The 13,029-nt window shown below is 40.7% G+C and overlaps 1 protein-coding gene across 1 annotated transcript in view; it reads left to right on the top strand.

The window, feature by feature from the left end:
• TENM4 (teneurin transmembrane protein 4) overlaps positions 1-13,029 on the top strand; it is a 353,790-nt gene that overhangs the window by 287,743 nt on the left and 53,018 nt on the right. Inside the window, exon 20 of the mRNA XM_085299249.1 lies at positions 4,390-4,622. Coding sequence (XP_085155375.1) covers positions 4,390-4,622 — 233 coding nt within the window. The remainder of the gene's footprint in view (positions 1-4,389; positions 4,623-13,029) is intronic.

The raw sequence follows: 13,029 nt of genomic DNA, 5'->3' as shown, positions 1-13,029 counted from the left end.
AACGCAGGAGTTTGTGGGTCAGTCCTGAGGTCTTTTAGGGCACAGTTAATCTTGCCTAACTTCAGACATTTGTAAAGTACATGTCTAATCAGCACCAATTTTCTAAACCTTTTGTGTCATCAACAGGTAGTTCTGGCATGTCATTCTTTTCTTCCTAGCCCTTAAAGTAGGTTCARTGGATTGTGCTCTAAGTGTAAAATGCTGTTAACAGAAGCTGCCCTTCAGAGGAAGTGGYAGATACCCTTGCTTTCAGAAAACTAGGTCTTTCAAGATAGATGTTGAAAACAGGTCAGATGAATCATACCTAAAAGGTTGCTATTTCTCTCCTTTGACTATAAAGGGAGTTGAGGCACCCAGTTCAGATGTAGGTATCTGCCTTGCAGATATCTAAAGCTCGGTGAAATGAATACCGCTGGCTTTGAACAGCAGCCAGTAAAAAGGTAGTSTGCTCTGCTGACATTACAGGGTAACCTGCCAAAACCAAGGACAATCTCCTTCCAACTGTTATCACTTGCAGCCTGGCTCCCCACTCTGCAGCAGGAGGTTCCTTCCCCAGTCCCTTCTAAAATGTGGGCTCTAAGCCCGAGGAAACAGTAATGACTATTGCTTTCAGCCTGTGCATCTATAATCGTACTACAGAAACAATCCAGATGAATGCCACATGTCTACCTATTCACCTGGGGGTTTTTGCCACTTTTCTTCCTCCTGCCCCTATGTAAGGAATCCTGTAAAGCAAAAGCACTTTAAAACAGTCTGAATCACTTAACACATCTGCAGTGTGCCCCAAAGGGTGCTATCACTATCTTGTCCAAGTAATGAGAATGGAAAAAAGGAACAGGACAAGAAAAGTGTATGGGAGAGACTGTGTGCAACCCCAACACACTGGATCTCTGTGAATCTGAAAGAGTCCCCTGTGTTTTCCCAGCACCTCACTGTAGCACAGTCAGTACAAGGATGCTGTATTACTGTCATTTCACTCAGTGTGCAGTACGAAAACTGTCTGCACTTCCCACTGACTCCATTGATGGAGTATTTACTAGTGCCCACCCAAACTGTGTATTCTTGGCTAGAGATTAGCCCACTCCATCCCTGCAACTTTGCTTTCTTACTCCAGGGGATTAAAATATCAATGCAGCACTCAGTGTTTCTTCTAAACAAAATTAATAAGAAAGATCTGAACGGGAAATCTGTTCTTCACCCTTAGCTTTTCGCCCTTAGCACCATTTCCAGTGGTGGCAATCTCAATATTGGGGATAAATATTCTAAGACTACAAATACTGTAACTGATTAAGTCTTCTGAGTAGTACAAAATCCTGTCTTTTATTTTGCTCCCTTATCTAACAGAATGATGAGATGAAAGAAAAAAAAACTCTGCTTTGCTCCAGGCATATTTATTTCAGTTGTTGTTCAGTTCAGCCCAATTTTCTACTTGCATTTGCCTATTGATTGTGACTTTAAATAAAAAGCACAGCCTCAGTATTCAGGGCTTCAGTGCTCATGCAGTGTCATAGATGAAGAGAAGTAGTTTTGAAACTTTTGGAACTAACATGTTTATTTAGCATCCTCCATCCTGAAGGATCKCAAAGTATTAAAGAAAAGCTTCAGTGTACACTGATGGGCAACTTATGCAAAGGMAGATCATGGCATCTTCCCCGCTCAGTGGTGAAAACTGTGGATAAAAGCCAGTAGGGTAAATTCCAGCTTGATCATTTTTAACAGCTCATCTTTCACCATCCCTGCTCCAAAGCATTCCAGCTCCATCCCATAAGCCATCCAAGGGTAGTTTAATTAACATAATTTTCTACCTCCACCTCTTCCGAGGTGCATTTGCTAGTAAATATATATGTGTGTGTGTCATATCAAGCTGCACGTTTTAGCCTGTCAGAGCTAATCTTTTAATTATAAATGCATAATGATTGTAAACTATGATTTCAACCCTATATTTCTGAGGAATCTCATTAGTAAAACTCACCCTGGGTTACCARCGACTACTCCAAATGCTACCTTAATATGACAGGTTTTTACCTAGAYAGATTTTGGTGGGAAGTACCATTCAGCTATTTTGCTGGATAAGTGTTTCACTTTTACAGGGTTCTCTGATCAGTCGTTAAAAGGAAATAGCATTTGTTTCCATGTCCATTCTACACAAGAGTTCTCATTAAGAGAYAGTTAAGAGCTCTCTCTTTCACAGAAAGCCGTAGTCAGTGTTTATGTCCATTGTAGTGAGATTTTGAAATCAAAAAATAAATTATAATGATATGCTAGGATGGGAAAGCAGGAATGTCAGATTCTGCCATCATTTTTTTTTCCATCTTTGAGAAAGTCACTTGCCTTTGCCAATCTGCAGGTGGCCTACTGTAAGACTCGGTGAAAAGTATCTGTGCTTTCCAGGCAAAGATACTAAAGAGTTGCGAAGCRTCATTAAAAATTTTCTCTGTCTTGTCCACCTCCTATGCAAAACAGAGATTATGAACAGCTCAAAAGCTGACTGACATTCAGCTGAGCTTTGGTTAGACAGTYGGCTGAAAATGTGAGGCCCTGATCAAAATGGATGATGGATTCCCATAGGGAACTTTTTCCACCAGAGTTGAAGCCACTTGCTTAGTGTGAGTGACATGCAGGTAAATGAAATAATACCCTACCAGCCTGCTGTCATTGGGAAGGAATACAGATGGAGACTGAACTGTCAGGCTGGAGCTGTCTTGAAGGTCAGAGCATTTTATTTAGCAAGAATCAGTGTCATTTGCGGAGATGAAATCTGTTCAGATTTTAATAGGATAAATCACAAGGGATATTCCCAAATAAATCAGGAAGTTTTTTTTTTTCCTAAAGTATTAAGTAATTTGAATGAAGGACTAGCTTATGGCTTTTTAAAACTGAGAATAATTTGGTGTTTTTTAATGTGCCTGAAGAGGGGTTATTTTTTCTGACATAAAGGTTGAAGGAGAGAGGAAATTTCATAATATGAGGGACAGAGTCAACCGTGATAGACGTTCAGGTTTCTAACTAGCTTCTCCTGGAATAATTCCACTAAGTGCAAAACTGTGAACTGTGGCCTGTACATTTAGTATGAATCCTAGTAAGGTGATAAGCTTAGACATTTTGAAAGTGTTCTGGAGAAAAGCTGAGAATACTTCATATTTGTTCTAATTATTACTTGGCCTTTCTTAGAAGRAAGGAGACCTGTGTTCATGCAGCAGGTATTACAATTTTAATCTGCTGRTTTGAAGCTCAAAAGAGATGCAACTCAACAGATAGAGTAGCAAACACTTAATTTTAATGAAGGGAGATCACATTAAACTGCAGCTAGAATCCTTCAAAGACAACACCTAAAAATTGGGTCTAAATTCATCTGGTTGTTTCTAGCCAATTCCATTGAATGTTTCCAAGCAGCGGAAGTTAACATATCCATTTCTCCCTTGTTGGGCTCATTTACTGCTGTGTAACTAAAAACATTATTTTTCTGTGTATTCACACTGTTTTCTCAATCACCCTTTCTTGTTTTCAAGAAAGCAGTGAGTGAACRTAGTTTAACAGGGGACTGTAGTTTGGATTCCTCAGCCCTTCTTCTAGTTCRTGTTGTTACTTTGGGCAAAACATGACACTCCAAGGGTCATTCTCTTTCTCTCTTCATTGGAGGTCCAGATGAATTCAGTGGCAGGACTCCTCCTTATTTCCATGGGGACAGATTAGGACTCTAGAAACTTTGCTGAAGTCAATGGGAATTTTGCTGTGGAGACAGGAACACCAGATGAGCTCTGATGCAGTGCTTTTCAATAGTATATCTTCAAATGCGTTATATTTGGGAGTTTCATTTGGGTTTTTGTCTTGAATTTTTTTTGCAAAGAGGCAGGATTTTTTTTTGTTGTTTTCTAGATTTAGTGTCCTATGTTTTTCAGTAGCTGGCATGTTAGCATCAGTGCTTTAGGGCTATATCTGCATTAAGGAAATTAAACAATCTCGGGAATCAAAACTTAATTTGTAGCAGTTGTGGCATGGTTTTGGCTCTGGCCAACTAGCCCTTTCCCTGAAATTGCCCAAGCACAGTTTGGATGTTGGTTAGTGCCAGTCAGAGCTTATTCCACAAGCAGATTGAATACAGTCATCCCAGGTTGGCAGATGCAAGAGGTGAACAGTGTGGACGTGGAGCCCTCTCTTGCTGGCTGACCTCCATGCCAGAGAAGGCTCCCAGGCCCAGCTACTGCTAACAGAGATTTCTGGGGAACCCAGGCTATAACACATCATGTCCTAACACTGCTAAACACAGCACTGCCTTATCTTTCCACTCTGTCTGCCTTGAGCATTTTTATCCTCTAAAATGCTAACATTGCCTGTTTACTTAAGGAAACATCWTCCAAAAAGTAATAACATCGTACCCTTGTTTTTCAGCCACAGCCCAGCTCATAAATATTACTTGACCACAGATCCAATCACTGGCTCCATCTACCTCTCTGACACCAACAGCCGACGCATCTATAAAATCAAATCAACCACATCTGTGAAAGACATTGTGAAGAATTCAGAGGTCTTGGCCGGAACGGGAGATCAGTGCCTTCCGTTTGATGATACCCGCTGCGGAGATGGAGGCAAAGGCACCGACGCTACTCTTACGAATCCCAGGGGTGAGATTGCTTCTTCTCCGCAGGCATTTTGAAAGGGACGTTTTTGAAAGGGACTAGCTTAATTACTCTGGAGACCGCTCTGCTCTCCTGACAGAAAAGATGCCCTAGGATTTTGCAGGCCTTCCCAAGCCGACCACTAACACGTTCTAAGGGCTTGTCTTTAGAAATAAGTGGGTATGAATCACACTCCGCCAATCCTGAGTCTTTTTATTGAGGTGACCAGGAGGAGCGCCAGACCAAAGGAGTAAGTAAGTGATACATGTCCATAGGGTAATTGAATGAAAACACCCATCAATTTTACATCCCACTTAGCCTCCTTAGACTGGATTCACTTCTTCTCTGAGCGTTGCTATATGTGAAATAGCAAAACCCTCAKATATCTCAGGTAAGTAAAATTCAAATTTATACCTTGGCAGTGGCTATCACAGCATCTACCTTTTCATGAAGTATGATTTAAATCCATATAGAGGAGTGGATATTAATATTAATAAAAGAATGGTCTAATTCACTGAAACTTCATCTGATTCCTGATTAGCTTGCTTAAATTTGATAAAAGCACAGTCAAACCAAAATGAAAGCATCACACAGCCTTCATGACTGCTAACTAAATTGGCTCAAAACAGGTTTAGCCAAACATATGCAGTCCTGTGTGTAGCCAAGACTTCAATCTGGCAGTCTCAAGGTAACAAGCTCTACATATGGAGGATGCCGCTCCTCCCAGCTGGCCACAGTTCCTCAGAAGAGCCACATGGAGGGTGTGAAGATTAGGAGGGAGGTATTGCCGTACAGCCACCTTCTGCAGTGTTTGTAAAGAGGAGAGAGAAGGTCCCCTGTGCGGAGCTTGACCCTAGGAATGTTTTTAGAGATTTGGCACTTTTGCCTTTTGTGTGACTTCTTGCCCAGTTGGTAGGATTTGGGGGAATCCTTCCTGAATTCTTCCTTTGACATCAATGTGCTGCAGTTTTTTTTTTTTTTTYTATTGCAGCTGGAAGTTGTAGCCCTCCCCTTCCTGTCACTACAGCAATTTCCAAGCCTATCCCAACCTCCCCTCAGAGCAGCCTGGCCATCCTTTAACATGTTATTTCACAAAGCAGGAAGGCAAAGGCAGCTGAGCTGTTGTTTCTCTTCCTAGATTTGTTAGGAAGTTATTTTTCTTGACATAGAGATGACATTATTGTTACTGCATCCAAGAAACTGATTTAGTGAACTTTTCTGTCAGCTCTAGTTGTGATTTTTTTTTTTTTTTTTTTTTTTTTTTTTTTTTTTTTTTTTTTTTTTTTTTGGCAAGATGCAAAATAAATCACCTTGGGAGGCCTGCTTTTTGCCAAGAAATACTCAAGACTAAATTTCTGCCCTCATAATGTTCAAAGGACCCAGCCTGGGTTCCTAGAGCCCTCCATATTCTCATGAAGTTACCATTATATTTGGATGAAGTGTTTCCAGAGGCACATATGCAGAAAGTGAACAGCTGTCTGTGGGAGATGAGGAGAAATTGTCTAATTGAGATGAAGAGGGCTGAAGAACCTGAAAAGGAACTTAAGACTTGGCCAGAGAGATGCAGGCAGTATARTAGATGAGTCATGAGATCAGGGAATCTGGAAATCTGTAATCTGGTTTTCTGCACCACTTTGATGTTCTACCAGTGCAAGAACAGTTTTTGTTGGACTTCCATTCTCTCTTGCACAAGATAAGAGAAATATTGTTCATTTCCTTACATGGGTGGAGGTTGCAAGGTTTAGCTGATTTATGTTTCTACATCTGCTGTGGGAAACAGAGCTCTGGAGTTCAAAGCTTTCAGCTCTGAAATCCTTCTTGTTGGYGATTCAAGCTCTCAGGAGGCTAACCTCAACCATAAAACTGCAAAATGCATGCGTTCATTCCTCATGGCTCTGAAATTTCACAAAATAGAGGTAAATTGAAGGTGAAATGACTTGAAGCAAAATGGCAGCAAAAAATAATAATCCAGAAAGCCCACACTTCCAGGGGAACGTTCATAAATAGTGTTCCTTGACCTGGTTCTAGCCTGAGTTTGCAGTCTGCTGAGACAATAGCTTTGACATGTGTGACTCACTTCCCATTCACCTCAATAAATGATTAACGGTGAAAACTCGCACTGATAATGTAACGTCAGTATTGTTTATACCTTCATTGCAGCTCATCCTAGCAGAAAAAAATCCAGCAAATACTCTTTACTGATATGATTGTATTTCATAATAGTTCAAAATAAAAATGACTTCTTGTGCAARTAACTCTGTAGTTCTCAGGTTACCCTCTGCTTCCCCATCTTGGCAGGGGAATASACAWCTATAAGCGAATGGTCAGAGGAAATTAGAAAACAGGTCTGTACCTGAAGATATCAGCAGGCCAGGGAAGTACTTGGAAAATTCTTGGAAAGGYTAAAGCTTTTTTTTTTTTTTTTTTTTTTTTTTGACTCAACATACTTGCTTCATGCAAAGGAGCARGATCTATGTATTGTAAGGATATTTTTGCAGCTTGCTCAAAGACTCTTAAGGAAGCAGGGTTTTGTCTCTACTTTCAGGATGTTTTAATTGGCTGATATTTGCAGCTTGCTGGAAAATACTGAGGAAATAGGCTTTTGACAGATGAAACCCAGCAATTCATAAGCAGTGGAGAACCAGTTGTAGGATATCAAAATATGCTTTTGCATCTGCCTTTAAACTATTAGACCAGTCAAGCATCTAGTCTGAACTGACCTTCTTGGCTCTAGTACTTCTAGTGGAAACAAACTGGTACAGTGAAAAGTATTTCATTCTGTGTTACTCCATGTGTCATGGGTAGGATGAACCACCCTYTGGAAGTAACTGTCTCCTTCTGTTGAAGGACATGATCTAATGACTATCAACATTCAGAATGATTCTCCACTCTTTGAACAGCATCCTTCCCTCAGAGCTTTGGTCACCTCTTCCAATTCCCTCCCTAGCTTCATTAGCCCAGAGGGGATARTGTATCTGGAGTTTTCTCTGGAGATAGGTTCCTGTCTCTCTCTGGAGAAAGACAGGGAACTACCTTTAGATAATGAGCTTAGACAAGATATTAGGATGGATAAAACATGTCCCTGAAATTTCRCTGTTCCCCTGTCTTTGCCTTCTCTGATAGGGTAGGCTATATAAATATAGGACAAATAGATCAACAGATGAAGCAGTGGTGGCAGCACGATATTTATCATAGCTATTAGGAACCAGTCTGATGCTTCCAATTCATTTGCCACAGAGCACAGCTAAGCTTTCAGATGCTAATGAATTTCCATATATCCTTGCAAATTAAAGTGTTACCACTTTCTAATTATCATCTGCTAATAATGATCCTCTTCTACAAGCAATCTAAGGAAAAATTAAAACTGCAGCTTGTCAGAGCATTTGTTTTCATCTCAGTACTCACCAGTGGTTCTCCTCGGGAAAATGTGGCAGAGAAAATTGCCAAGGAACCTGCAATTAACAGAGATTGCAGTGACAAGTGTGACACAAGAGGAAGACAGTTTCAGAAGGGACAGGGGAAGGGGGGGTTCATTCATTTAGCACCGCAAAAACARTGCAAAATGAAGTAATTAATTTGGGGAGAGATCACTTCCTTCACTGTGTCCTGCTGAAAGTGTAAACTAAATCTCAGTTGTTCACTAAGTGCTCACAAGTTCTGGGAGAGTTAAAAAAAGAAACTCAACTCTCCTTAATTTATTGTTTTTTTTTTTATCAAATACTAGTGCAGGGGCTGTTTCAGGGCGAACCAAAGTCTGACTGAGCAGAATATCCTGTCTCTGAGTATCGCCATAACAGGCACTTAGGGAAAGGGTCAAGGAAAGAGTGACCGTTCCCTGCTAACGCTCCCAGTTCTCCCAGTTCTAGTCATCAACAGTCAGGGGACTTTGAGAAGAAGAGATTGCACCTGAATCTGTGCTCAGAAGCCACCACCAATTTATCTAGAAACCTCCCTGAACCTTCGAAACATCCTGTGCTAGTAAGTTCCACAGTTTGTTTAGACATGGTATGGGTAAATGCTGCCTTTTTGAGACCACAACMCTGTTTTCTGTTCATTTCTCCATGCCTTTCCTTATCCCTTCATTATCTTCTAACTCCCTTCTTGACTGCTGCAGAGCATGAAGCTGATCTTYTCAGAAAACTTTTCACAGGAATTCCAAAATCTCTTCCGTGTGAGCTATTTTACAGCTTGTCATTGCATGTGGATAGTTAGGCTTACTTCTTCCCCTGTGAATTTTTTTGTGCTTATTGACATTGATTTTCATCTGCCTTTTTATCATCTAGTCATTCATCATCCAGTCAGCAAGAAAGCTCCAAATTTGGATTTCTTTAGCACCTATTCTTTTACTTAAAAGGTTTTTTTCTCCTTTTTTCCCCCYTAAGTAGGGCTACATGTGAAACGTAACCACTTTTAGCAGTTTGTCTTTTARAACAAACTCCCTGTGTTCCAGTATCTATTTGTGGTGTAATGTTGCGCTGTCACTTCCTCGTACTACAACGTCCTGACATTTCAAGCAAATGTCATCACGTCACAACCTCCCTTCAGCACAGCTCACCGTTGTGATGTGTGCAGTACTGCAAGCCGTTGTTGCTTATGGGATGTCAGACCATCCAAGAAGAACCAGCAAGATTTCATAACCTATGTATTTCATAACTCAAGAGCTTAAAATTTGGATGTGCAACACTACATAGGTAGCAGCAGCAGATGTTTTCTCTCAGTACCTGTGCAGCTGAACTTTTAGCTGTATGCTGAAAATCTTTAATTCCCTTATGGAAACATTTCTCCCAAAGCAACCCAAGGCCTCTGGCTCTACATGGACACATGAATTACCCATTACTGTGCCCGTTTCCAGAAACCAACTCAAAACTGGAACTGTGTCATTATCAGAAATGAAACACAGAAATTCCTATCAAAAGGTCCCATTTGACCTCTGCTACAAGGAAACCATGAGATGCATTTTTCTCTCTCCACAGAAGTCATCCATCCAAAGACACTTCTCAGTGGGAAAGCAGGCCTCCTCATTATAACTATTCCAGAGGATTTAATTCTAGGACAGAGGACTGAAGTCAGGAAGGGATCGGAACACCTGCGATGCAGAAAGCATGAGAACTGACTTCATGAGGCAGCAAGGAAAAGCAAAGTAGTCTGTAAACCATCTCCCTGTCTCCCCTGACCTGGGAACCAAGTCATCTCCTTAGCCAAGTTTTTACTGTAACTGGTTCATCAGAGCAGCCATCAGACCCAAGCGTTGAACGCTGTGAGCAACTGTCAGCATACACTGCTGGTCAGTCCAGTCCAATACGTATAGCAAAGAGAAAAAAATCTGCCTCATTTAAAATCACATTATCCAGTCTGCCACCCTTCACTGGCATTTGGCTTGTCACAGAGACTAATGGACAGGAGCCCTGAAAAATGCTAGTTGTGAACCTAGGAATTGGTAAGAACCTCTTGTGTTTGACAAAGGCCAATTAAGAGCAACTGAACGCTTTATTGTACCTATTCCAAAAAAGCACATCTGCCATATTGCTTAAAGAACTCAATTGTATTCCTGGTTGTCAAGCATACACCAGCAAACACTAAAGAACTTGCCATTTTCAGGGCAAAATAATTAGAGAAGCAGTAACCTTCAACAGCAGACGCTAGCGACAGGTGACATATGCCAATATCTTGGATGACTCACTGACAGGATGCCAACTAGGGCACGGTGCTGACAGATCTCATGGCATGTAAAGACATCTTCCTTAAAGCCATAGATGCAAGCAAGATGCTTGTACTGCCAGCTCTCTCTACAGCTTTTGACAAAGTGCAGAAGAAGCAACTAATGTGTTTCTRTTGTATAGGGAGAGTACATGGCCTCTACTGCCATGTCTCCTCCTGTAGCATTCAAAATATACAATAGGTGCTTGCCAGTCTCCTTTGAGTTTCTTTTGTCATAGGACAAAGGTTAGTCCTTACTTCCCTTCCTTCAGTATTGAGTGAGATCATTGGAAAAAGGTAACGAGAAGCCTGGAGCTCGTTAGCAATATATTGATGACATTCGACTCTGGACTGTAATGTTCAATTGATGCAGTGGTCRCCGTCCCAAAAGAAACCTCTCAAATGAGGAGCACTTGACCTAAGTTAAGCACAGGTATTGGAATGTAGGACTAGAAGCAATCTTTTGGGGCATTTAGTCCTGCCATCTGGTATCTCAACAATCCTAGTGTACAATCCCATCTGAATTTAAACTCCACCTTAAAAGCAGTCAGCAGTTTTTTGGGGTTTTTTTTGTTTTTTTTTCTTGCTGCCCTGGAGGCTATTCCAAAAGCTCGCTGCTCTGATGGCCTGGAACCCAGGTCAAAAAGGTGCTGGTCAGACAGGGGAAAGTTGTGAAGAATTAAGCAAAATGCTGTCTTCATCTCTCAGCAAAATCCTACTGTTCCCATTCAACACAGTGATCTGAAACACCAGTGTCCTAACAGAATCAACAGGTAGGAGTCCTATCTGCATCCTTTCATTTATCTCAGCTCAGTAGAGAAGTTTATTCTTTCTCTCAGACAATTGCTTAGTCCTAAGGTCTTCTTGCCATTACTTCCAAGGTAGATTGTCTTCTCTGGATTTCTATGTGTCTGAGCATTTTTCTAAGTGTCCACTGGACTATCCACCTTCTCCAAGGCTTCCAGCCCATACCTGCTAACCGTTATCTTTAATGCCAGCTGAAGGACATGATTTTAATTTTCAAAGCAATCAAGGGATTAGTCCCTGCTACATGGAAGGCTAAAATTTTTAATGTGTGGACGGTTGATTTGTACTTCACAGCACACCTAACAGTGGATAAAAACTGAGGGTAAATGTTTCAGACAAAGGAATTCTGCTGTCGAGCAGCATTTCAGGGGAACACGAGGTCTGATCTCTTCCATTCTCAAAGCTTTCTGTTTGAAACAGTTTTCCCAGTGTTTCTGTCACCATCATGACACTCCAAAATGGTACAGAAAGAATTCATCTTACTAACTTTATCTGTCTACAGTATAAATGTTTCTTTCAGACATATTTGCTGTAGTCTCTCTTTATAGTTAATGGGGAGCAAATGGCATTTTTAGAAGGATTCATATAACCTATTACTGACATCTCCTTAGGGYGATATGAATTGCACCCTACAAATAGATATTTCCCTCCAGTGATCAGAGAGGCTGCAGATGACTTGCTCAGATGCACAGAGTACATATCTGCTTCTGGCCAAGTGATTGCCACCCTGCTAGTCAAAGAAAACAAACAGGAAAATCCTAATATTCAAAAGGCTCAACTTGATATTCTAAGCAGAGTTTTCACTTGGATAGAAAGATGTTACAGAAGAAGTTACAGACTCCTGCATTATTTTACTATTGTTCTTGAAGGCTCTCAAATATTTTGATGAGCAGCATTCTACAATCCTAGGATTGTAKATAACTCTACGACTCTGTGGAGTTACTGTTAATTTTTGCTAGCATAAAAGAGAGGTGAATGGAGTACTTAACTTCTTATTCCTGCTTTAGTCACTGGCTCTCTCTGTGACCTTGTGAGAGTTGCTTTATCTCATATTTTCCCAATATGTGAAATTAAGATGATCACACTCACAAACTGGTATGAGGTCTAATTAGTAAGTGTAAAGCACCATGAAATCCTCTGATGAAAGATGCAGAATACAGCTATCTTAGGATAAAGAGGATTAAAGGAGGTTGTGTTAACATAACAAATGCTTGAGAAATGATGCTCAAGAGGAAGTGAACTGGCTCATGTCTGCAGGTGGGGGAACGAGACTCAGCAGTCTGTAACAGTTGTTGGCAGACATCAAATCCAATGATAGAATATGTCTACAAAGGGAGTTTGGATAATGAAATAAATCACCTAGCAATGTTCAGAAACATGTGAATTACTATAGATTATTAGGATTATCGTAGGCAAAATCCTTCCACATTTATCCATCTGGAACTGTATTGACCTGCTGGATCTTTTGTAGTCTTTTTCATCACTTCTCCAAAACATTCACCAGTATAACATTTTCATGCACATGGCTTAATTTTCATACTGTGAGCAGTACACCATGTTGCCGACTAAGGACATGTTGTTAGAAAACCTTTTCCTTTCAGTAGGTCATTGAATGCCCTGCMCTTTTCCAGAAGTGAGAAGGGATTTCTAAATTGCATCATCTACCAGTTGGAAGTGCCTGCAGTGGAACGATCCCCATTACAACTCCAGATAACTGGGACTCCCATGTATTCTACTTCCATAACATCCATTTTAAGTGCCGTAAAATGTAATACTCCCGACCAGGGAGTCTATCAACCAGTATCAACCCCTATCCAACCAGTAGTCCCACTGTTCTGTCATCATCAAACCAGACACCATAATCCATTCAATTCATAACTGTCAAGTTACCTTTTTTTTTTTTTTTTTT

The sequence above is a fragment of the Rhea americana genome, unplaced genomic scaffold (genome assembly GCF_003343005.1).
Source record: "Rhea americana isolate MKP2758 unplaced genomic scaffold, rheAme1 scaffold_148, whole genome shotgun sequence".
NCBI lineage: Eukaryota > Metazoa > Chordata > Aves > Rheiformes > Rheidae > Rhea > Rhea americana.
The sequence above is the reverse complement of the archived record's forward strand: the minus strand, read 5'-3'. Positions and strand labels throughout refer to the sequence as shown.